Source organism: Staurois parvus, unplaced genomic scaffold (genome assembly GCF_062004578.1).
Source record: "Staurois parvus isolate SC_StPar_1 unplaced genomic scaffold, SC_StPar_1.0 ptg000719l, whole genome shotgun sequence".
In the NCBI taxonomy this organism is placed as follows: Eukaryota; Metazoa; Chordata; class Amphibia; order Anura; family Ranidae; genus Staurois; species Staurois parvus.
The window spans coordinates 3,968,636-3,994,188 of record NW_028318515.1 but is presented as its reverse complement, the minus strand read 5'-3'; the positions used below and the strand labels follow the sequence as shown (position 1 = coordinate 3,994,188).

Sequence of the window (25,553 nt, the reverse complement as noted above, 5' to 3'; positions counted from 1 at the left end):
ATGTGATTGAGGCCTTAAAAGTGCATGTAAACTGCATATTCACATGCATTTACACGAAACTAATGTTAATCAATTTATAGGCATGTAAAAGCACATAAACTGAAGATAAAGTAAACCAAAATAAGAAAAAAAAATCCTAGTTTATATAATGTGCTTCTACATGTCAAAAAACATTTGCGTATAAAAGAAGCCTTAGTGTATCTCATGTGATCAGGCTTATCTGTCTGAGTGACCTTACGCATGTCACCTGTTTAGGTGGCAAACAATGAGTTAAAATATAGCTACCTCAGGACAACTTCAGACTTACATTAAAGTCAAAACAAAAAACAAACTGTAAGGATTATGAAGATCTTAGTAAACTTTCAGCACTAATAACCTGTAATACTAACTTTTTTTTATTTTTTTTATTTAAAGCTAAACCAAAAAGGTTTATTAAAAAATATGGGCACTGACGTTGTCACATGGCCAATCAAGTTTACAATACGAATATTTCTTTGCAAGAAATTGCTTCAAAGAATTAGTTTCTAAACAGGAGTGGTTTATGTGCTAAAACGGAGCTGGTGTAGGCTGAGGAATTCATGAAGATCATTGGTCGCTGGCTCTATCCAGACTTTCTATGACCCTTCCAAGACGGATATTCAATAACCTTATTTGGTTGTCCAAGTGATCAATTTTTTCTTCCAGATTGCTGTTACTGTTCCTCCTCCAGTAAAGGCCAACAGGTCCAGTCATAAAATAGATGGCCACAACAACGCATAGAGGCAACATGGCATGTTCTGGTTCTCCTTCATATTTTTGCAGGATATACACACAAGACAGTCCAAAAAGGGAAACTCGAACCAGCCAGAAGAATCGTCCAAATATCACATGCAGGATGTAGAAGAAAAATCCCAGGAACAGAGAGGCAAACCAGTAAGCCAGAAGAACAGCCACCACCAGCATTAGGGCCCTGGTGGGGTTACTGGCAACCATTGTTGGGCTAAAGTAATGGGCAAAGTTGGATGCTGAAAAACAGTATAAAATAAGTTAGTATGTAGTAGTTAAAATGTAACGTAACAAAAAAATAAATAAATAAATAAATCAAAAAACCCACACACAACCCACAATACAGACCAAAAAAAAAAAAAGAGAACCAAAACAAATGAAAACAATCATTGCAAATAAGCAGCTGTCATGTTGTCCGGCAATACAGATACCTAGGAGGAGCAACCACAATATAGCAGGTATACTTGTAAAAGGAACAGAACAACGGACATACATATAGTACAGTAGGTTTACTTCAACCATTATAGAACATAACACCATTGCAACTCAGTTCCCTCTACGTATAAATTTGCGGTTGAAAGCAAAAAAGGTTTATCAAAAAGGATAAGTTCACCTTTTACAAAACCTAATAAATGCACTTTTTTTTTTGCAGATAAAATAGTACATGTAGCAGCAGGGAGGAGGAGAGATCTGTGCGGGCTGTGTTCTCTCTCTTCTTCCAGAATCGCAGTGAATGAGAGTTAACACAGTAGTACTTACATTGGGATGTGCCCGCGGCACCACGGTTGAAAAACACTGAACTACACTAACAAATTGAAGCCAAACTCCAGCTAACATTTTATATGCAGTTACACCAAACACCTATTTCTTTTGGGATAAGGGTTTTTCATAAATTTAAAATTAACATTGTGAGCACCCCTGCTAGTGTTAAATTGTTTTTCTATTCTCAGTAACTGATACATTCTGCTGGAGGGCTTGTTCTGTTGAAAAACAGATTTACGGGCTAGATCACCAGATGAAAATAGAAGAAAGCAAGCCTAAAAAAAAAAATAAAATAAAAAAAAATATTGCAGCCATCATATCTAAGAATTGGTAAGGTGCAATATAATAAGTGTGCTTATGGGTTGAATGCTACTTTAGGATCGGAGTAGCATTTCTGACAAATCAACAGGTATTATTCTGTAATTAAAAGGGTCTTTAAAGAAATAAAACACAAGGAATGTACATGTGCTGCAAAGATGTACTGCATTTTTTTTTATTTTATTTTTGCCTTGGCTAACACTGTAAGATTTGTGAAGCTGAAGGGTAAGTTAAAGGCTTTCAAGCAAACCACTTAAGTCTTGCTGAAAGCTTTTCAAATGTATTTTAAAAGCTTGTCATCTTGTTTTTAAATAACAAAACAGGTCATATTTACCTGCTCTGTGCAATGGTTTTGCACAGAGCAACCCAATCCTCCACTTCTGGGGTCCCCCACAGGCTATCCTCCCTTCCACATGTCCCCCTAGCAAGCTGTTTGCTGCGTGGGCTTGATCGCAAACCAGCTCTGTGTGTCCAGAGACACAAAGAGCTCAGCGTGGCCCTGCCCCCCCATCCGTACTCCCTGGCTGTGATTGACAGAAGCGAGACCCAATGGTTCCTGCTGCTGTCTCTGACTCTTTGAAGAGGGAGAGAGCTGAGAGAGCCACTGCTATCGTGCACAGCACTGGATTGAGATCAGGCTCAGGAAGGTATAAGGCAGGGCTAGGGGGACAGCTGCACTCATGTTTTTTAATGTATTAATGTGAAAAAAAAAATAAAAACAGCCTTTTCAACCACTTTAGGATGCCTATAAAATACTGATCAATGAGAACCTTATTAGACACTACTACTTGTTGCACGTAATTCATAGGCAGCAGTTTTAGACTGGGTTCACACTAATGCAGGGTGGGAAACTGTGAATCCTGTGTGTTTCCCACACCGCATTGCAATTGCATGGTGTTCATGCAATCTGGTGTGGGTGTCAATGTTAATTAAAGACACCCCAAAACAGATCACAAAACGCAATGCGATTGCATGAATGACAACACCCCTGCCAATGCGATTCAGGTGTGGGTAAAAAAAAAAACAAAAAAAAAAACCCAAAGAATAAGATGTGTGGCAACAAAATGTATGGCTCATTGGCACCGCACAGACATTGCATGCAATTCACACAGGAATGCGGTGCGATTCCTGTGTGATTTACATGTGGTGCCCCACACTGCATTAGTGTGAACCCAGGGTCAAGCACTTCAGACCCTTTGAAAATGCCCATAAGGGAGATTCACCTTCTATATTCTTCTTGGTGGCAGTGATTACAGAGAGTGAAAACGAAAGAAAAACACCAAATATTGAGTTGTCACTAGAAAACGAAATAAAGAGGAAACATTTTCCAATAGAGGCACTAGTTCTAGTGACAACTAGGCACGCACTTCCCTGAATTCAGAGGGATTTCATCTCACATTCACACTGAGGCTATAGGACAGGAAAAGAATGAACTTTAGTGAATGGACAGCAAGTTAAGAAATCTACTCAATAGGTCAAAGATGGCAAAAAAAAAAAAAAAAAACCTAAAAAACCCATCAGTTATTCTTTAAATGTAAAAACAGTTTATGTATGTCACACTTTTTTACATTTAAAGAATAACTGAAGGATTTTTTTTTTTTTTTTTGCCATCTGCGATCTACTGAGTAGATTTCTTCACTTTCTGTCCATATCCACAGCAAGAAGGGAGAGCAAGTTCCTCTTTTTGTTTTTTTACAGTATATAGACAACTTTTAAATTTCCGAACAAAGAAACGTTCTAGCCAGCTAGGGCCACTGGCTCCCACCGATGTCAATCATAGCCACTGAGCCAATGAGGAGAGAAAGAGGGGGCGGGGCCGAACCGTGGCTCTATGTGTCTTATGGACACAGAGCAGGGCTCTAGAGAAAGAACACACCAGTGCCCCCATAGCAAGTGGCTTGCTATTGGGGGCACTGATCAAGAGGAGTGCCAACAGGGGACCTGAAAAGGAGGATTTTTTTTATGCCGATTATTAAAACTAATATGAGACATTAACAAACCTCTGACCTTGCAAGCAAGTAACACAGACCCGTCTGTGCGATGCGATTGTGCTGGATGCTTGGAGGCTTCATGTCTTTACAGAGCTTATTTACTAAAGCAGTTGAGAATCTTCATATAATAACTTTAGTGAATGCTCCAATTATTGAAATTTGAAATTTCAACTGCATATGACTAGATCGCGAGTATTCACACATTTTATTGTATAATGATACTAAATTATTTCAGCAAAAATTAGCCCAAATGTGTTCCACGCAATGGATGGACTACAGGAAGGCTGGAAAAAAAAAAAAAAAAAGAAAAGGAGTGCTTGAACACACCCTTTCTTGATTATGTCAACTATAGTTTCTACAGTTGTACATTTACCTAAATGACTTGCTGCTTTTTAGGCAACAGTAATAGTATGCTTTCAGTCCACAAAAGATTGCAGTAATATTTGACACCTCTTCTTATCTAGAGTGTTTATGATGCTATACAGGCATGTTTCAAATAACTAACTTACCATCAATTCCCAGAACATCAAGCAAGTCTGTCCATATTCTCCATAATGTGTCCACCAAAACATCTACACCATACACAAACCTCTCTGTCATTCTCGAGAAGAACTATTGCAAGGAAAGAGAAAGTAGTTAGTAGCTTGACCAAGGCATAAAAGATCTAATGACCCATAATTGGTGCAAGGTTGAATTTTGGGTCAGAAACCATATTATTTGATATTTGCAACATCTAAAAAAGTATTATGCTCCTCAGAGATCAGGATAGTCGGATTTAAAGTGAACCTGTGCCTAGAATATGAACATTAGAATGTTTTGATACCTAACAAGCAGCATTTAGACATCACTGACCTCTCCAGCTGCACAAAAGCTACTAAAGTTAGTTCCTTAAAGCCCCTTTCACACAGGCGATCCAATCAGGTCCGCCTGTCAGCTTCTCAGGTGGACCTAACTGGAAGGGTTTGGATCCATGCATTCCCATGGACAGGCAGATGTAAAACAAACTTGTGTCTGTTTAAACCCACCTACCTCCAAGTCTGATCCAGTCTGCTAGAAAATAAATACAGTATCTCACAGAAGTGAGTACACCCCTCACATTTTTGTAAATATTTTATTGTATCTTTTCATGTGACAACACTGAAGAAATGACACTTTGCTACAATGTAAAGTAGTGAGTGTACAGCTTGTATAACAGTGTAAATTTGCGGTCCCCTCAAAATAACACACACAGCCCGTAATGTCTATACCGCTGGCAACAAAAGTGAGTACACCCCTAAGTGAAAATGTCCAAATTGGGCCCAAAGTGTCAATAGTTTGTGTGGCCACCATTATTTTCCAGCACTGCCTTAACCCTCATGGGCATGGAGTTCACCAGAGCTTCACAGGTTGCCACTGGAGTCCTCTTCCACGCCTCCATGATGACATCACAAAGCTGGTGGATGTTAGAGACCTTGCACTCCTCTACCTTCCATTTGAGGATGCCCCACAGATGCTCAATAGGGTTTAGGTCTGGAGACATGCTTGACCAGTCCATCACCTTTACCCTCAACTTATTTAGCAAGCAAGTGGTCGTCTTGGAGGTATGTTTGGGGTCGTTATATTAGAACACTGCCCTGCGGCCCAGTCTCCGAAGGGAGGGCATCATGCTCTGCATCAGTATGTCACAGTACATGTAGGCATTCATGGTTCCCTCAATGAACTGTAGTTCCCCAGTGCCGGCAGCACTCATGCAACCGCAGACCATGACACTCCCACCACCATGCAAGACACACTTGTCTTTGTACTCCTCACCTGGTTGCTGCCACACACGTTTGACACCATCTGAACCAAATAAACTTATCTTGGTCTCATCAGACCACAGGACATGGTTCCAGTAATCCATGTCCTTGGTCTGCTTGTTTCAGCAAAATGTTTGCGGGCTTTCTTGTGCATCATCTTTAGAAGAGGCTTCCTACTGGGACGACAGCCATGCAGACCAATTTGATGCAGTGTGCGGCGTATGGTCCGAGTACTGACAGGCTGAACCCCTACTTCTTCAACCTCTGCAGCAATGCTGCCAGCACTCATACGTCTATTTCCCAGAGACAACCTCTGGATATGACTGAGCACATGCACTCAACTTCTTTGGTCGACCATGGTGAGACCTGTTCTGAGTGGAACCTGTTCTGTTAAACCGCTGTATGGTCTTGGCCACCATGCTGCAGCTCAGATTCAGGGTCTGGCAATCTTCTTATAGCCTAGGCCATCTTATGTAGAGCAACAATTCTTTTTTTCAGATCCTCAGAGAATTCTGTGCCATGAGGTACCATGTTGAACTTCCAGTGACCAGTATGAGTGAAAGCGATAACACCAAATTTAACACACCTGCTCCCTATTCACACCTGAGACCTTGTAACACTAACGAGTCACATGACACCGGGGAGGGAAAATGGCTAATTGGGTCCAATTTGGACATTTTCACTTAGGGGTGTACTCACTTTTGTTGCCAGCGGTTTAGACATTAATGGCTGTGTGTTGAGTTATTTTGAGGGGACAGAAAATGTACACTTATGTAAGCTGTACACTCACTACTTTACATTGTAGCAAAGTGTCAATTCTTCTGTGTTGTCACATGAAAAGATACAATAAAATATTTACAAAAATGTGTGGGGTGTACTCACTTCTGTGAGATACTGTAAATAAATTTTAAAAAAAAATGTCGGACATCCATCCTCTTCAAGTTCTGTCTGTGTCCACTCTGCTTAAACTGAGTTTTGTGTGTCATCTACCTGCCCTGCTCCGATTAGCAGGAAATCTGAGTGGATCCCCTGCTGATCAAAATGCAATCCACCTCAAGTGAAAAGGGCGTAAACGTGATGTTGGACTGTTGCCAAGTTTCTGTTGTCACTGAAAAGAAAGGGGAAAGGAGCTGTGATTTAAGCGCCTGTTATAAGGAAAGTCATCTTCAAACTCCCTAATGAGTGAATAAGAGCTTGGTTTAAGATGCTTTATAGAGTTTGTTCATAATGTGAAAAGATTTCCACAATGTTAGTTATGTGGCCTACATTGTATGTTATCTTGCTTCAGGGTAAAGCACTTTTTAAAAGATAATTCAGATGCCAAAAAGCAATACTGTGGCTGTACCAGATCTAAGATTTTGTTTAGCAAATCTAAAAGATATGGGCACATACCCAAGTAACAATTTAACAGGGCAACCTAGAGAAAAACATATAGGCTCTACTGATATGGTGGTATTAGCACAGGCTCAGCTTTGCGAGTGTGGTGCAGCGGCAGTATTACATATTCCCATAAATTTATGTGCAATGCCACATACCTGCATCAATATTTACAAAGGCTAAATGTCATAATACAGTTATTACAGACTTATTATACCCTAATAAATAATGAAATATTTTTACTGTAAGATAATAAATTAGCAAACATCTCATAATAGCCGGCTCCCCTGCATGCTTACACCAATCAGCTTACCACTGAAATGGCTAAATTTTCCTTTTGATTCATTTTTATTGTTTTTTTTAATAATTTTTAAGTACAAGGTACAAACTCAACCGCTTTCTAGTACAGACACAACTATGAACAGTAGTCAACAGTGGTCAAATACAAATGGAACATAACTATAATAAGTAACGTTCTAGATAACTTGTCCAAAAGGAAGAGAGAGAAGACATACTTTTGTGTCGGTTGATAGGTAGCCTTTTCTGTGTACTAACCAATCTGTAGCTCAACAGCCGACATCAGTAGAAGAAGGATTATATCATTAAAAGATATGTTAATACGCTATCAAAAATGAGATGTATAGGACACCTCGTGATTCGTGGGGCATCCCCATGGAAAAGCCAAAGAATTGAAATCAAAAAAAGAGAAAAAAAAAAAAAAAAAAAGGAGAAAGTGGAGGCAGATGGAGGGGGGGTGAACATCCATAACACCCAAGTTCAGTTTCTAAAGCTTAATGAGGCTATAGTAAGGTGAAGGGATTCGCTGAAATCTTGGGGGGATGGGTTGGGACCTGTTAGATCAATCTATGGAGTCCAAGTTTTAAGGATCTCTCATGGGTGTCTGAGAGAATGCTAGACAGTTTTTTGTTTATTAAGAAGTCAAGGCGGCGGTGGACTTCTGTAAAAGGATACAAACTGCGGTTTCCAGGATTTTGCTATGGTTTGTTTGGCTGCCAATAGTATGTGAGTGGCTAGTTTAAACTGGTGTTTAGACATACCCGAACGTTTTAAGTGCAAGAGAGTATACCAAGGGTCTCTCAGAAAGTGGTAAGTAATGATTACTTAGTTTGAAAACCTCTGACCAAAACAGGAAAGCATAGGGCATGTCCACAATATGTGTAGAACATGTCCTGGTGCGTTACAGCCTCGAAAGCAAATATTGGAGGCTAATGGATGAATAAATGCTAAATGGTATGGGACATAATACCACCTTGTCACCGTTTTGAAAGCAGATTCCATAGTGATGACGTTGATGGAGCATGAGGTCAGAGTTAGCTAGATCTGTGACCAACATGCATGATCTTTAGTGCCGCTTTCCCATCTGGAAACGTGTGATTGTTGAGGTTCTGTAGATTAGTCAATTGTGAATACAGGATAGAGATAAGTTTAGGAGAGAAAGGCGTCCGGTGGCAGATGTGTTCAAACAACAATAATTGAATGCTCAGGTCTTTATTGGTAAGGACTGAATTTACCCACTGTTTGATCTGTATATAAATCGGAAAAGTTCCATAGAGGGGGCTCAATATTTATTCTGTATTTCTCCCCAGGTGTAAGCTGAGCAACCCATGAGAAATGAGTGGATAAATTGGAGGTGTTGGGAGGTCCACCAATGGAATGCGCTAGGAGATTACAATGCCGGTTTCAAACAGGATTGCTCATGAGGGGGAGGAGTGGTAGATGAGGGGAGATAAGGCTGCTGGTGTATTTTGTGGAGACCCATATACCACCTGGATCTGGGGGGGGGGGGGGTGGAGCCATAAAAGCGAAGAAAGGGAGATCGGGTGGCAAGCGAGCGCTTCCAAGGTTGCCCACCATATAGTACTTAGGAGAAGTTAAGGATCCCCAAGCCCCCCCCTATTTCCAGTGTGTGAACATAGTATATTTAGTGACCTGAAATCTTTTATTGGCCCAGAAAGTTGAGATATAGTTGGCCTCATAGAGGGTGTAGTAAGAGTTTGTAAGGTTGATCCGTAGGTATTCTAGAGGCACGGGGGGCCAAGTAAAGTTGTAGTTTTGTTTTAGCAAATGTCCCCCACGGGGAGGGAAACATTAAGAGCTGAAGATTTCTCTTTGTTTACGATTAGACCCGAAATGTTGGAAAATCTGGTTAGAATGGAGAAGAGGGGAGGTAATAAGGTGTGTGGTTGGGTCAAAGTCAGAAGCAGATCATCTGCGAATCTGCTACCTTTAAAAGGTTTGGTGAGCGAATGTGATACCTTTGATATCTGGGTTGGTTCTTATAAGGTGTAGCAAGGGTTCCAGAGCTAAACCAAAAAGTATTGGCAAAAGAGGGCATCCTTGCCATGTTCCCCTATGAATAGGAAAGGGAGGGTTTGTCTGGAGATAAACAGACCGTGGCGGAGGGTCCACAGTAGAGGGCCATCACCCAGAATGTTAAGATAGGTGGGAAACCCCACTGTTTTAGAACATAATGCATGTATTTCCAAGAGTGAGTCAAATGCTTTGCATGTGTCTAGGCTAAGAATCATGCCAGATGTGTTGTTGTAGCAGGTGGATAAGATGGATAAACTTGTGGGTATTGTCCAAAGCCCCCTTGATCTTTGCAAATGAGATGATGTAAGAAAGAGTTAATTCTAGTACCGAGAATTTTCTATAAGATTTTGATGTCGACATTTAGCAACGAAATGGGTCTAAAGTTATGGGGGTCTTGAGGGTCCTTTCTTGGTTTCGGGATCATCTGGAGTTGAGCTGCCATGGGCGATGGATGGAGATCTAAATGGGAGCGCAAGTGGTTAAAAAAAAAATTTAGTCAGATGGGGGGCCAAGGATTCAGCAAATTTATTTTTAATATAGCACAGAGAAATGGTCAGGTCCAGGAGTTTTCTGCGTATTGAGTGTTTAATTGCTGTAAGGACCTCTGGGACAGCAATATCATCTTTTAGTTTGTTTGACATGGGGGTAGATAATTTGTGGAGGTGAATATCCTGGAAAAAGTAATCTGCCAGTTCCTTGCAGAAAGGTGTGGGGACCGATATAGCGTGGACAGGACCCTGGCAAAAGTGTCCACGATTTTGGAGGGGTTGGCTGTAGTGATTTTGTTAGGGAAGCGTAATCTAAACTGCGTTAGTATTACGGGTGTGGGCATTAAGAAGGCTGGCTAACATTGGACCTGGTTTGTTGGTGCAAGTGTAATACTTATGTCTTGATCATCCAAGTTGTTTTTCAGCTTTATCATCGAGGAGGAGATTTAGTTCAACCTTGGTGCCTTCTAGTTGTTTATGCAGAGAGGTAGCATGGGATTGTTTAAATTGGGCTTATAGCTGTATTAAGCTGGAAGATAAGAGTGTCACTCTAGAATCCCTTTCTGTCTTTCTGCGGGAGGCAATTTTGTATTAGCTTCCCTCTAAGTGTGGCTTTGTGGGCCTCCCACAAAATCGTGAGAGGTGAAGCTGATGTGATGTTATCTTTAAAGTAATTGGAAATGGAGTCTTGTACGGTCCCCAACACCTCATCGAAAGGCAATATGGAATCATTAAGATGCTAATGTTGAGGGGGTTGAAGCCAGTGATCTACAAGTAAGTAAAAGAGGTGAGTGGTCAGACCACATTGGACAGTATCTGAACATTGAGAATGTATGGCAGTTAAGGGGTGCTGAATAATAAGTGAAATTTCATGCTCGAGGGTTGCATTCTCTCCAAGCATCCACCAATGCGGTTTCAGATAAAAGATGTGCAAATCTCTTCGTTTGTGAGGTAGCTTCAGTGGAGTACGGCTCTCTAATTTTCATCAGCCAAACTGGAATTTATGCTCTCTGTAGTTTCTAAGCAATGTATGTTGCATTCCCTATGTGCTGTGTATCCTGTGTAGTTCTGCATGTGTACACAGTAAATGGGTCCCACCCTTCACTTCCAGAGTGTGCAATCAGCTTAGAGTCAGTGGGCACCAATAGGGGGTCAGGAAGTAACATCATGAGTACCTTAAATGCTAATGATAAAAATTAACTGCAAAAACCTTGTTAATGTTTTATTGGCATTTATAGTTTTACTTGTCTTCAAAAGGTGCAGATGGTCTGAACATTGAGAACACTGGGTGGTGAGAGATCTGCCTATACTTGTTTACAACTTTGGAAAATCGATTGGGTGGACCTGCTGCAAAACCTGACAATCACACAGATGCAGCACACGTTTCTTTTCCTTACATAAAATTTGAAAAGGTATTGATCACCATTTACTTGAACAGATATTCTCAGACATATCTGAAGATCTCTGCATGCTTCTTTTTTTGGCCTTCTTGTCCTAAGCAACGCTCACTCCTGTTTCACTATTTGCAAATATTGGGCCACATTACCATTTACTTGCATCAGAAAAAAAAAAAAAAAAGACAAAAAAATTATAATATATTTTTATTATAATTGTGTATAGTTTGGTCAGCATGGACCAGATTTTAAGAAATTTCTGCCCATTTCTACTTCTGACCACAAGACGGAGAGATGTAGAACAAAGCTTCAAGCTGATTTTTCTCTAACAAAACTGACACACAGCTTTTGAATGGACTTTTTTTTAGCAAGATTTTGATTAGATATTCTGTGAGTCAGCAGAAAATTAAAAGAACAATTTAGAAGTAACAAATTGAAATAGGATAAATGTACACATCTCTTGATATACTTTACCGCTGAATAACTGTTACAAAGCAAGTTCTTTTACACAGTCCATATAAAAAGAGCAGAGTAAACAAGATATCACCATCGAATGGTGTGATATGTTTAGGAAAAGTGGCAAGGTTGACAACTAGGGTGTCATCTGTAGGACTGATAAAAAAAAAAAAAAAAAAAAAAAAGTACAGATAAGAACTGGAGATATAGAGTATGGAAAGGAAGTGGAGAAAGGGTGAGGCAAGGGGAAGTACAAAAGGAGGAAGGAAAAAGGGACTTTCACTTGGGGGTGGAGAGAACATCGCTGGTCTGTAATAAAAGATTTCATGTCACTATCCGAGATATCAAGTGGCCAAAGTAGTTATGAATTCAGGTGCTCTATGGATCCCCATTTGATAGATAAAAATTGGAGTCTCTAGGGACAAAAATAATTAAAAGACTGACTTGTTTGGTAGATCTGAGAGATAGAGGACCAAAATAGGTTGATGAGCCAACAAGACCACCAGATATACAAACACCAGATATACAACACCTAAGTGCCACACCTCTAAGCATTGCTTAGTGAGTGAAATATCTTGTATAACTAAACGAAGATACCATCTAGTTCTGCCTCACTCTTTTTTAACCACAGAGAAATTCTTGAAGTAATTTTCAGGTCTCAGGGAACCCCTAGTAAGATAAATGTATCAGAGTTCATTGGGAAAATGCCCCTTACATTGGTGGTGGTAAGTGGAAATAATACACCCCTTACAGGGGTCACCAGAATGACACCCTTACAGTCATGTCACTGGCTCTACCAAGTGTTGTTGGCCCTGGTTGGTAAAAGCTGATCTAATTAAAAGCAGAACTTCACCTGAAAAGCAGGCAAGATGGTGGCATCGGGGAATAGAAGACTGGCAAAGAACTGGCATGGGCAACGCTGGATCCCTGGGCTGGTAAATTTCTGTATATTAAAAGTCAGCAGCTACAGTATTTACAGCTGTCGGCTTTCAATTTTTTTTATATAAAAATGGACTGAAGCTCCCGTTTAAAATTTTGAAATTCCATTCCTGACAGGTGCTGGCAATACTAGAAGAATGTGTCAATAGAAAAGCTTCATCTCAGTCAGCCTCAGAAAGAGATCCCTTTCCCAATCTTTAGTGCAGAATTAAAGAGTAGGGAGCGTGTGCAGTTAAAAGTATGCTATGAAGCTGGGATATAAAATGCAAGGGGTCCACTATGTGGAAGAGAGGAGCCTCAAAAGGGGTAGAGTCTCTAGAGAGGCTACCCCCTTTTGCGTAGTTGAAAATACTGGTGTCAAGCTTCTTGATGAGCTCCGGTGGAGTACAGCATATCTGAAAGTGGTTTTAGGCATCTAGAATAAAACTCTTGTAAAATGGGTGAGGAGTGCTTGATCAGCAGCATGGCCTCCAGGGTACCGAGTATTGGGTGGTTGGACATAGGTATGCAGAGTCTGTAGTTAGGAAGTAGAGAATCCCAGACCAAATGTAAGGAATATGTACAAGGTGCTAGTTACTGGAATCAAAGGTTATACTGAGGTGAAAGCAGAAGAGTAGTTTCCATTTAATAGAGCCTCAAGGCCCGTTCATATTAGGCAATTTGGAATTGTGGGCCAAATTGCAGCAAAAACGCACAGTGTGCATTTGACTGCCATTATTCTTAATGCCACCCCAAACACGGAGTGATTTTGCAACGATTGCCACACAGCAAAACAAGCATTTCAAAAGCGTGCAAAGCTTGTTCCCCAAAATGGAGCAGGAGTTTCTTTTGGGTGAAAAACTCGCAGACGGCAGCCCGCTGACGTAAATGGTAAAAAGTATGTTCCCCATTTTTGAACAAGGTCCAGCACAATAGGCATACAAACAACTGCACCTACAAAATTAAGGTTCTCCAGTCCCCTGAAGACATTCTATGGTAACAAAAAGCATCAGAAGGAGCATAAGAGTGACATCATCACGCATGCTGGTCTCAATGTGGTGTTGTGAGTTCAGCCTGTCTCCATTGTGATTGCTTGTAAATACCCTGTAGTGCACAATAAACCTGTTTGTGGGAAAGTATTACACAAAGTGGCTGCTTTTCTTTTTCTTCCCATGGCGGTATCACCTGTTTGAGCTGATGTGAGAAAGTGTGCGCCACCTTTGAAATATTCAAGCTGCCTAGTGGTGGAGATCGCTGATCCATATATTCAATATACACAAACTGCATTGATTTGCTATAGCTTAGAGGTCTTTAGTCTCTGGTAAGCAGTTTTGAGCACCTGATGTGGGCATATCTCACAAGATTTGTACCAGCACCATTTTGGTTATGGACTTAAGCATAAATTTGATTTTACATTATTTAATGGAATGTATTAATTCATGCAATTGTGACATTTATGCACTTTTAATTTAGGTACCATATTTTGGGTGTTGTTATATAAGAATTTCACTTTACACTGATGCACTTTATTTACTATTTGGGATGTCGTCCCATATTCTATAAACATTTACAGTGACAGCACATCTATTTTTTGTATTTAAAATATGCATATTCAGGATATTTGAGTGCTGCTGTCTCTTGGACACATTCTTAAAGACAGTGAGCACACTTTTTTTTGGGACTTTGTTTTTTTATAAAATTAGGATGTACACACTAATGTCTGCTTCTGGGGATACCCTGTATAGCAACCTTGACCCTGTATAGCAACCTTACATCTTTCCATGCATTTGCCAAACTAGGACCCTGCAACTGTGCAGTTCCAAAAGGTTCCCTAGCCACCAGACTATGTTATTTTCAGCACTGGGGCAGTTTCCTCTGACTTTATAACCATGACTGCTAGTGGGAAGTTGTCAACGCCCTCAACAAGTTCATGCAAAATAGGTGACACTAAATGCCTTTTCAGAACTGGTTAGCAGAACTGGTTTACTAAAAAACTAGGAAAAAAAAAAAATCACAGTCTAGTTAGTATTACACAGTGTGGCAAGTTCTTAACCACACCTTTGACATACTATGACTATGTATCTCTACTGACAGCACTGAAGAAGGGTAGTCTTTCGCATCACCACATGTAAAAGGTATTCTCTTCTGGTGTGAGCCAAGCTTGGCAGGGTATACCAGACTGGCATGGACCAATGTGATGAGGCTTTCTGAGTTGAATAACTCCTGCTTACAGTCTCATCTCAGCTCCTAGGTATGCTGCAAGAACAGACTTGGTAAATAGTGAAAAAAACCTCCCCAGGTCCATAGGATCTTGCAATATGGGGCAATTGAGACCTACATGCCCCAGTCCTTGGCATAGCCACCACTTAACATGTTGTCTCTCTCAAATACGAGACTTCTTTTAGGCTAAGATGCTGTTCATATCTTGAACTCATGCGTGTCTCATATCCCTCTTTATCACCTGGATAAAAGGAACATTCTTACCCAAAGCTTTCCTGTTTATAGGGGTTACCAACTTGAACAAATGATCCAAGAAAGAGTCCTCTCAGTATGTGGTTCCACAAGGGACAACAGCGATCTATACTTTGTATACTTTGGAGTTTGTATGCGTAATGCGCTGCTCTGTCTTAACTGGCAAACCAGACCATTTGTTCCACATACTGAGTAGGTCTGTGGACTTCCCATTGCAACCACTTGTCTATACTGGAACAATCATGCATCTGGGATCTCACGGGCTTCCTACAGTGATACTCCCATGTGAACACACTTTCCGTGCAGTCAGACATTGAAACCCCAAGTTTGGCTAAGATTTCTACTTTTAGCTTTGGACACTTCTTGGCATCTCACGGTTGCAAGTCAAGGTAGACCTTTTGCGCTCCCCTGTTAACAGGGTACTAGCTTAAAGTGTTACTAAACCCACACCAGTACCTAGCGGGGTTCTTAGCATTTTATAAAAAGGCAGTTTGATCCGGTTTTCACTGATCCTCCTCTTCATGTCCCCAAACCATCTGCTGATAGTACAGAGCTCTAGGAGTCACTCTGTACATGCTCAGTTTAGTGTGTATTGCTAGACAGTATTTTTTTTTGGGGGGGGGAGGGTGCATCTAATCAGCACAGGACCAATCAGCACTGTGCAGACAGAGGGTCAGGGGTTATGCAGCCTCAAAAGACAGTCAGAGCAATACGAGAAAAAAAAAAAAAAAAATCATCCTACAATCTTTACCCAGTGCTCAGCTAGATATTGATAGAAGCCACAAAACTGCTCTAACGGCTGACAACAAAGAGTGTTTAGCAGTTTATATTTACTAAAATATTTACATTTTCATGTTGTGTGTACTGTGGGAGACCAGATATAGTGAATACAGGGTTCTGGGTTTAGTAACACCTTAAGGAAGAAAAAAAAAAGGGAAGATGTGAAAACTTGATTTGACCCAAATATATTAGGTTTCCATTTTAAACAGAGTAAAAAGGCACAGCCAGAATTAAATAATTGGGTCTTTTGAAAAGGAAGAAAGGAGGTCCAAAGTTAAGCATGCTTTGCCACAAACTATTTTCTTCTAATCCTAGCTTAGTTTAAGCCTTTAAGAGGCAGTCAAAGCTCATGTTTTTTATTATAAAACTTAAGGAAAATTATAGCATATTTTCTGGCCAGCAATCACTTCATTGCTATATGCATCTAAAATGTAAACTTAAAGGGTAACTCCTCTTTGTGGGCGAAGGAAAAAAAAAAGGAAATATACCATATTGTACTTAAATTAAATTATGTTTTTCTTTTTAATTTGAAGCGCTGTCATTTTCTGTAAAATACTATGCATAATGGCAGCCTGGAGGTGTTCTGTATACAGGTGGTATACAAAACACACCCCAGAAGTGTAATTTCCTAACTGGATTGTGTGGTTGGCTGATTTTTCCAGATTCAATCCTTGGTCCAATTTTGAATGCTCCAAGTCACAATTGCAGAGATCTAAGTTTGCCATTTGAACCCAAAATGTTATGGCTCTCACTGAAAAAAGGAAATATCTTTCAATATGGTCACTTCTTCCAGCGTCAGCTGTCAAAAGGAGGTTATTTAAAAATTCCCAATAGTGTTCCCTAGGACATGAATTGCAGGGAAATAAAAACCTTACAAATGTTTTAACCTTTCATAAACTAAACAAGATGTTTGGGGAGAGGTTAGAACCCCATTCAGGTTTTTATTGCTGTGTCCCCATTAGGGAGATTCATTTCACAGGAGTTTGACTGACAGCAGAAAGAGCCTATGGCTTTGCTGCCCTCAATTTCTCCTCTGAAAACAGGAAGTCAGGGGAGATGTGCTGGAACCAGAGAGAGTACTTGAATTGATGACATGGAGCCATTTATGACAAAAACAAACTTTAACCCTAAAACACAATATTGCAGTTTTCACAGGTGTTGGTTAAAAAACTGTACATATCGTCACAACTACTTTGTGTATCCAGGTGGATTATAACTTGCTTTTTTAGGACAAATTAGTCCAAAAATTAATTTGGTGTTTTTTTTTCATTATCAAAAACAGGCACAAACTAGTAAAAAAAAAAAAAATACTTTTTTTTTTTTTTTTAAACTTAGCTCTGTATTTCTTGCCATTACCACAACCTACCACCAAAAAACAACCCAAAACAAATTCTACTCCTGATGATTGCAGCAATACCACATATGTGTAATATGTTTTGTTTGTATCTGTAGTAGGGCCCAAAAACAATAGTGTAAATTTAATTTTTTTTATCCTACCTAAAACATACTGATACTAAAACAAAACATGCTTTTAATCATACCTAAAACACTGACTTTTGCCCCTAACTAGGGATGCACCAATACCAAGTATTTTCATGAGTAGTCGTGAAAATGCTAGCGATACCTTAAGTGATACTTTGCGCTGCGATTTGCGTTAATGGACGCAACTTGCATTAAAAAGATTAGCATGCGATTTGGACAGGAACGCGATTCCTTTCCAAATCACATGCAGCTTCCCCACTGCACCTGTGTGAACCCAGGCTTGTCATAGCCCGAGGGGATTTCAAATCCGTGCCGCTTTCTCTCCTCTCCTACCACTGAGACTCAGCATGGGACGCCTGTAGGGACGTTTCCCACACCACTCCTGTGTGAACTCGGGCTATGACAAGCCTAGGTTCACACAAAGCAGTGGGGAACCTGCATGCGATTTGGACAGGAATCGCATTCCCGTTCAAATGGTATGCTATTCTTTACAGTGCAATTAGCGTCCATTAACACAAATCACACCGCAAAGTATCGGTACTTGGTATCAGCAAGTACTTCACTGAAGTATCCGTACTCACCAATAAAAAAAAATGGTATCGGTCCATCCCTACCCCTAACTAACACGGACTCAGATCACACCCTGATCTAGCTATATTTTTTATACTTTTTTTTGTTTGTTTGTTTAGACTTTTCTCCTTTAGCAATTAGAAAAAGATACAGTGGGGTTGATTTACTAAAACTGGAGAATGCAAAATCTGCAGGAGCTCTGCATAGAAACCAATCAGCTTCCAAGTTTTAGATCTACTCCACTGTATTTATCCATTCAAGAGAAGAAAAACAACACAGAGGTGGGCTATACAGTGACTGATCACTGTGATAGCCAATCAGAGGTTCTCCCTATATCTCAGCTGCCAGATCGCCATGGCAACTGAAAATTGCATCCTGGAGCCTGGGTTCACGCTTATGTGTACTGAATAGCAATGTCATTAGAGCTTCTGTAGAATTTCAGTGCAGGTGCACTTTTGTTTCTCTCGCTACGACTGCATCCCATTGACTTCAACTCAAATACACCTCCCATTGACTTCAACGCAAGAACTCCTGTCAACAGCAATCCTATGTGAACAATTATCTCTGAACACACACACACCTCTTGCACTTATATGGAACCCCTAAATAAAGCTGCTCTCACCCAACCTGACCCAATAGGCGTGAAAACATCAAAAAATAAAAATTGGTGAAGCGCTCTAAAATGAACTAAATAACACACACTCTTAAACAATATATATAATCCACACACAGTGTTCAAATACAATCTGTATCCAATCATGACCAACCCTGTAAAATAGTGAAAGACAGGAAATCCTGTTATATTACATAACGTGACTTTTAAGCAATACAAATTATGAAAACCCCCCTCCTGTCCCAGTAATGAGACTACACAAATAGTGTCTCAGGTGAATCCCTTGTTAGGGACAAATAACAGTGTTAAGTGACACATAAAAAAAACCCTAAAAAAAAAAAAAGTGTATAAATCCTCAAACATATATATATAAAAAAATATATATACAAAATATAATGTCCAAAAAACAAAAATATAATCGTGATCTTCATATACTTCATGCAAGTGATGCCGTGAAAGAACAGTGATCTCCATTCTGGTGAAAAAAAACTCCTCTGAAATGGCCCCTCACCTCCAAAAACATGACCACTAAGGGCCAGCACACTTTTAAGGATCACCTCCTGATCCTAAAAGATGTAAACCTGTTCCAGGAAATGAACGCCACACAAGCTCCTTTGTATACCACCACTCAGCTCCCTCCTGGCTCAAGTACCGCAACACAGTTCACCCCCACTCAGGATCATAATGGTGAGACAAAAAAAAAAAAAAAATTCCTCCATGGTGCAATAATGCACCATGCATTATACACACAATACATAAATATTTTAAAAAACAGAATTTACACTCACATGTATTCTCCAATAAACAGACTTTTAAACCTCATGCATATGGGTGCACTGCATGGGTTTGTAAGGTATACCAAGATGGCCACCACGCCCCGAAGTGCGTCACTGGACGTTGCGTACCAACGCATTGCGTCACGTTATCACGTGACTTCATCAGGGTATCCCTGATTCTGTTTTTTTAAATATTTATGGATTAAAAACGTTATTGCACCATGGAGGAATCTTTTTTTGTCTCACCATTATGATCCTGAGTGGGGGTGAGCTATATTGCGGTACCTGAGCCAGGAGGGAGCTGAGTGGTGGTATACAAAGGAGCTTGTGTGGCGTTCATTTCCTGGAATTGGTTTACATCTATTAGGATCAGGAGGTGATCCTTAAAAGCGTACTGGCCCTTAGTGGTCACGTTTTGGAGGCGAGGGGCCATTCCAGAGGAGTTTTTTTTCACCAGAGTGGAGATCACTGTTGTTTCACGGCATCACTTGCATGAAGTATATGAAGATCACAATTATATTTTTATGTTTTTTGGACATTATATTTTGTATATATATGTTTATGAGGATTTATACACTTTTAGGGTTTTTTTTGTGTCACTTAACACTGTTATTATTTGTCCCTAACAAGGGATTCACCTGAGACACTATTTGTGTAGTGCCATTACTGGGACAGGAGGGGTTTTTTCATAATTTGTATTGTTTAAAAGTCACGTTATGTAATATAACAGGATTTCCTGTCTTTCACTATTTTACACAGTTGGTCACGATTGGATACAGATTGTATCTGAGCACTGTGTGTGGATTATATGTATTGTTTAAGAGTGTGTGTTATTTAGTTCACTTTAGAGCACTTCACCAAGACTTATCTCTGAATGCCACTTTATCACTTGCAAGTCTGGAATGTACCGCTACAAACTCTCACAGGACCCTTTTCATTATGGCGCTCAAAAATGCATGGGATCACATCTATGTGAACCACTTCAATAGAAATACAGAATATCTAGCCTGTCATGCAAATGTGAGTTTGAAATTGCATATGTGTGAACCATGGTGGCTACGCTCACACCTGGGCATTTTGGGATAGGGGCAGAATTGCTGTGATCACAAAACGCAGATTCAGGTGTCAATTTCAATAGCACCTAAAACGTGCCACAGTTTTGCCGCGATTGTTGCATGGAAAATAGTTCCGCATGAACTCAATGCCAAGAAGTTGTCTAACCCTGGGCACTAACAACCTACGCTACAAAACGGGAAAAAAAAAAAAACTGGCTCCTAACTTTTTTAGCTGGCTCCTAGATTCAAAGTAAATTTGTCAGCCCTACATTGGTAAAAAAACATTGACTTTAGATACAAAGATACTGTGTACTAAAGTGGTGTGCTTCCCCTTTAAACAGAAACAACAAATTTGAACCAATAGCATGAATATTACAGCGGACAAATAGCACTTACTGTAACCACAAATTTTCCAATATATAAATCAAATATTAACCAGCGCATCCTAAAGTCATTTTCAGCAAAGAAACATTTTCATTGATAAAAGACAAACATACATCTAATAGTGCAAAAAGTCACTTTACACCCATGACAAGTGTCCTTAAACAGTGAATCAAAAGTCCAAATTGTACAAGTGTTGACTTTGTGACACAGTGGGAGACTTACTAAAACTGGTGCAGCTATGCATAGTAATCAATCCGCTTCAAATTCCAGCTTGTTCAGTTAAGCTTTGGCAATAAAACCTGGAATCTGGTCTATGCAGAGGTGCATCAGATTTTGCACTCTGCGGTTTTAGTAAATAACCCCCATGGTGTAGGAATTTCAATAGTGATCAAAAACATGCTTCAGTGCCAAATTCTTCAGTGTATCACCAATCCACCAACAGGTGCTATGCCTGCTCACCTCAATGTTGTTTTCACCTATGAAATATAGGTCACACGCGCTTTAATATATGGTTCTTGTGGATCCACCTTGTGGCTATTAGGGGCCACATCATGTTAAGGGTCCTTTTGAGGAATCGACCCTTGCCACCACCACTCACAGCATGGAAAGAAGCAAAAAACATTAAGCAGTGTAATCTTTTGTACAAGATGGAGATTCTCACCACACTTCTGGTTTGCACATCCAACCAGAAGTGCCATCACCGGCTCCGCCCAATGCATTGCATCACTGGTTGACTTCCTTAGGGCAGCACTTTAGAACCACTTTAACTTTGAAAGTGAGCAGTGGGGCGGGGAATGACCAAACCATCAGCTCACTAGAGTACAACAAAACTAGAGTTTGGATTAGAGATGAGTTGGGAGGACACCCAAGGTCATTTCTACTCTACAGCAGTCTCTTTTAGCACATCCCCAGTCTATCTCCTGTTGTGAGGCTTCCAACCACCCCTGTTGCAGCTCTACCGTCTCTGACTGTTTCTTCTAGTATGGCAGAAGTCTGACAGTCTTCTGTCATATACAGATTGAGGTCTTCCACACCTTGCAGGTTGACATCTACTGGGTTAGGGCCGGGTAACACCATGAATTGCACAGGAATGCTTTGCGTGTTCCTGACATGCAATCTGGGATGCAGTGCGATTTCAGCCCATTCATTTGAATAAGCTGAACTCATGCTGGACAGCTAGAGAGTTATAAAACTCACAGCAACCTGATTGCATAGTACTACTGTACCAGGAGATCCGCTGCAGGCAAACACACTGAGGTTTCTTTACTAAAGCTGGAGAGTGCAAAATCAGACTCACCTCTGCATAGAAACCAATCAGCTTCCAGGTTTTATTGCCAAAGCTTAATTGAACAAGCTGAGCTTAGAAGCGGATTGGTTTCTATGCAAAAGTGAACCTGATTTTGCACTCTCCAGCTTTAGTAAAGAAACACCACTGTGTTTGTTACCTGTGTTTGGGGAGGGGGGTTGCCAAAAAAAAAATATTTTTAAAAATCAGCAGCTACAAATACTGTAGCTACTGACTTTTAATATAAGAACACTTACCTGTCCAGGTGTCTGGCAATGTCTGCACCCAAGGCGATTTCCTTAATCAGCTTCGGGTGCAGGCATCTTAAAAGTGTTTCTAAACCCAGCATCCACTATATCTGGTCCCCCACAGTACACACAACATGGAAATGCAATTATGTTAGTAAATTTAAACTGCTAAAATACCCTTTCTCAACAGCAGTTAGAGCAGTCTTGTGACATCTATCAGTGTCCAGTTGAGCATATATTAAAGCTTGTAGGAGGAGTTTACATTTTTCTCTAGAAGGATGCAGGACCCCTGACCTCTGTCTGGACAGTGCGGATTGGCCCTGTGCGATCACATGCACTCTCCCAAAAAAAGAACAAACCTCTCTAACAATGCACAGCAAACTGAGCATGTGCAGAGTGTCTCCACACCATATGTCTTATCAGGAAATGGGGGGGGGGGGCACTGAAAGAAAAGGAGGATCAGAGAAATCAGGATCAAACGGCCTTTTTACACAATACAGAAGATTAACCCCTTCGGTTCCACAGTGAGTATAACAAGCATACTTTACTGCATATACAGACTGATTTTACTGTTGTGGGTTTAGTAACGCTTTAACAAAAGGGAAACCGGCAGTGAAGCCTTCTATCTTCTCAGCCGATCTTCTGTGGCTCTTCACTTTGCGAATGGTTGCTTGGTTCTGTAGTCTTCTGGGACTTGTGATGTACCCCAGAAGGCGGGGCGAGGGCAGGTAAGGGGGAGGGGTTGGAGATCGCTGCAGCAAACTCGGTCAGAAGTGGGAGCGGGTACCTGTCAAAACCAGGTACCCCCCCCCCCCAAAAAAAAAAACAAGTGCTAAATGTGGCAGTGGAAGGGGGAGGATACCGACAAGCTGATCTTCCCCGTTTGGATGGAGTTCCGCTTTAACACTGACACCCACCGCATATCGCAAGTGCAGCGCGTTTCGAACATGGTGCAGGAAACACGCATGGAACGCAGGTTCCCTGCACCGCATTCTGGTGTGAACTGGCCTGTGGTAGAAACTTTTGCAGATCTGACTGGGAAGCACCAATCCCAAGACAGCTGCTTTTCCTTCGAAAGTAAACATTGAAAGAAATGGATGCCATCTACTGAATAGAAGCAGGGCACGGTGTCTCTATGGAGCTCAGGCTGTATGCAAACAACTTCCATCTGCTGTACATTGCAAGGCAGTTGCAGCATCAGCCAGCTCCCCTGTTACTATGTATTGCATCAAGCTGAGAAGAGGAAGGCAGGACTGTGGAGACCATACTGATACATTGTAGTGTGCCGTGTGGGTTATAGAGCGGGGGATGGGATGCTGGGGCCATAGATGGAGCCATGTGCACAGCCTCCTCCGCTCCCATCCATACACCCACCTTCTGCACGGCTCTCACGTTCTCCTCCCCGAACACACTGCTCATGGTCTGGTAGAAGCCGGTGGCCGCCTTCCGGAAGGAGTTGTTCTGCTTGTCGTGTCCCCGGTTCCTGGTGGCCTGGGCGCACATAGCCCCCGATAGGAGCAGCACCACGGTGAGCAGACAGCGCAGGCGAGCCATGTTCACCAACACAAGACGTCTTCCAGTCTGTGGGATACAATGTAGGAGCCGCCTCCACCGGAAGACACGCCTCCCCCCGGGGAGGGACACCGTCATACTGGGCTCCATAGAACACAACGGGCTCCGCAGGCATTGACTCATCGCCTTACATAATCAGTAATGAGGGCTCGTTCCCAGCCTCCCCTCTCTGTACAGAGCTCATTGTGTGGTATCAGGAAGAGTCATACCTGAGCTCAGTGTATTCTGGGGGATCATGAAGCATTTGTTCAGGACTCTAAGGCCTCATTCACACGGAGCGTACTACAGCGTAGGCCTGTGCGAGGGCCGGACTGACCATTTGGAAACTCGGGCACTGCCCAAGGGCCCGGGGTCAGTAGGGAACCAATGGGATGCCCCTGGTACCTTTTTCACAGGCTTTTTTGAGTTTGAGCAAGGACACAGGGGCCCCATGAGTTGTCAGTCCGCCCCTGGGCCGGACTTACCTGCATGGAGACACACAGGTGTTCCATGCATTCCCATGTAGCCAGTGGCTGCATGGACACAGAGGCGTCCCTAGGCAGGTGCGTGCGGGAGGGTCCGCAGCGGGTGACACCGGACCCGCTCTACGAAAAGGTAAATTGTAAAGCAAGCCGACAATCCCCGCAGGATGGATCGGAGAACTATTACTCTAGGTTCACAGCCATGCATTTGCTGCAGCTTACATTTGCACAGTCCACTCGTTTGAAGAGCTGCGCCTGCATTAAATGCGGAAAAATGGCTCCGAACTTTTTTTTAACCACTTACCGACCGTATAACTTATACGTCGGAAGAGCAGCTTCCCTGCGCTGGATCATATACCTAGTATGAGGTGGTATGAAAAGGTTTCAAGACGAGTTTTGTAACAGGCCAACAGATGGCAGCACAAGGCTGCACGTACAGTCACAGGAAGCACCAACCTTTATAAGTCAGACAATAAACAATATGGTAAAATATCCCACCATTAGGCCCCTTTCACATGGGTGTTCCATATGTCCGTTTTTCATCTATCCATTTACGGATGAAAAACAGACACCCATGTATTTCTATGGACTAGCGGATGTAAACGGATGATCATCTGTTTACATCTGTTAATGTCCGTATCCTTTAACATTCATTTTTTTTTTTAACAGGAGAAAACCCTATTTTTCTTCTGTTAAAAAAAAACGGAATGTACAAAATATAGATGTAAACTGACAAAAATGGATGTAAACAGATAAAAAACAGATATAAACAGACAAAAACGAATAAACGGACAAAAAAAAACGGATGAACTGATCGTTTTTTTTCTTGAAAAAAAAGTGACTAAACTGATGAAAAAACAGAATGCCTGTGTGAAAGGACCCTTAAATTGTTTTTGCCAACATCCCAATATGTATAGACTAGGAAAAAAGAGAAATGTTCCCATGGGACTTTGTATTGCAAAAACCACAATGAGTATACAAAAAGTATATAAAACAAGAATGTTTATTACAAAACAATTTGCATAATAAAACGAATCGGAAGATTCAATATAGTAAATGTGTAATACAATGATTCCTATATCACATACAAAACATACAGTGTGCATAGAGCTTGACAGTCTGTAATACATCAACTGGCAGATGGTCAAGCAGCCCAAAAGAACTTGTACAGTGATGTTGTTCTGACAAAGCCAACGCGTTTCAGAACTCTTATTTCCTTCTTTAGGGACTATATGTATCAGGTCTAAAACATAACAATGTATCAAAGACATGTA

The 25,553-nt window shown here is 41.1% G+C and overlaps 1 protein-coding gene across 1 annotated transcript; it reads right to left on the bottom strand.

The window, feature by feature from the left end:
- Positions 1 to 377: 377 nt before the first annotated feature.
- On the bottom strand, positions 378 to 23,847 carry BRI3BP (BRI3 binding protein). The gene is made up of 3 exons (XM_089653714.1): positions 23,621 to 23,847; positions 4,346 to 4,448; positions 378 to 1,004 (listed from the first exon to the last, which is right to left on the bottom strand). The coding sequence occupies exons 1-3, from the start codon at positions 23,798 to 23,800 to the stop codon at positions 586 to 588; spliced, it is 702 nt and encodes a 233-aa protein (XP_089509840.1). The 5' UTR covers positions 23,801 to 23,847; the 3' UTR covers positions 378 to 585.
- Between the last annotated feature and the right edge of the window lie 1,706 nt (positions 23,848 to 25,553).

Bases quoted from the DNA above. Each gene is read 5' to 3' on its own strand.
- BRI3BP (XM_089653714.1), bottom strand. From the start codon at position 23,800: ATGGCTCGCCTGCGCTGTCTGCTCACCGTGGTGCTGCTCCTATCGGGG. The intron at 4,449-23,620 runs GTGGGTGTATGG...TCCTTGCAATAG, and splicing joins ACGTGAGAGCCGTGCAGAAG to TTCTTCTCGAGAATGACAGA. The intron at 1,005-4,345 runs GTAAGTTAGTTA...ACTGTTTTTCAG, and splicing joins TGATGTTCTGGGAATTGATG to CATCCAACTTTGCCCATTAC.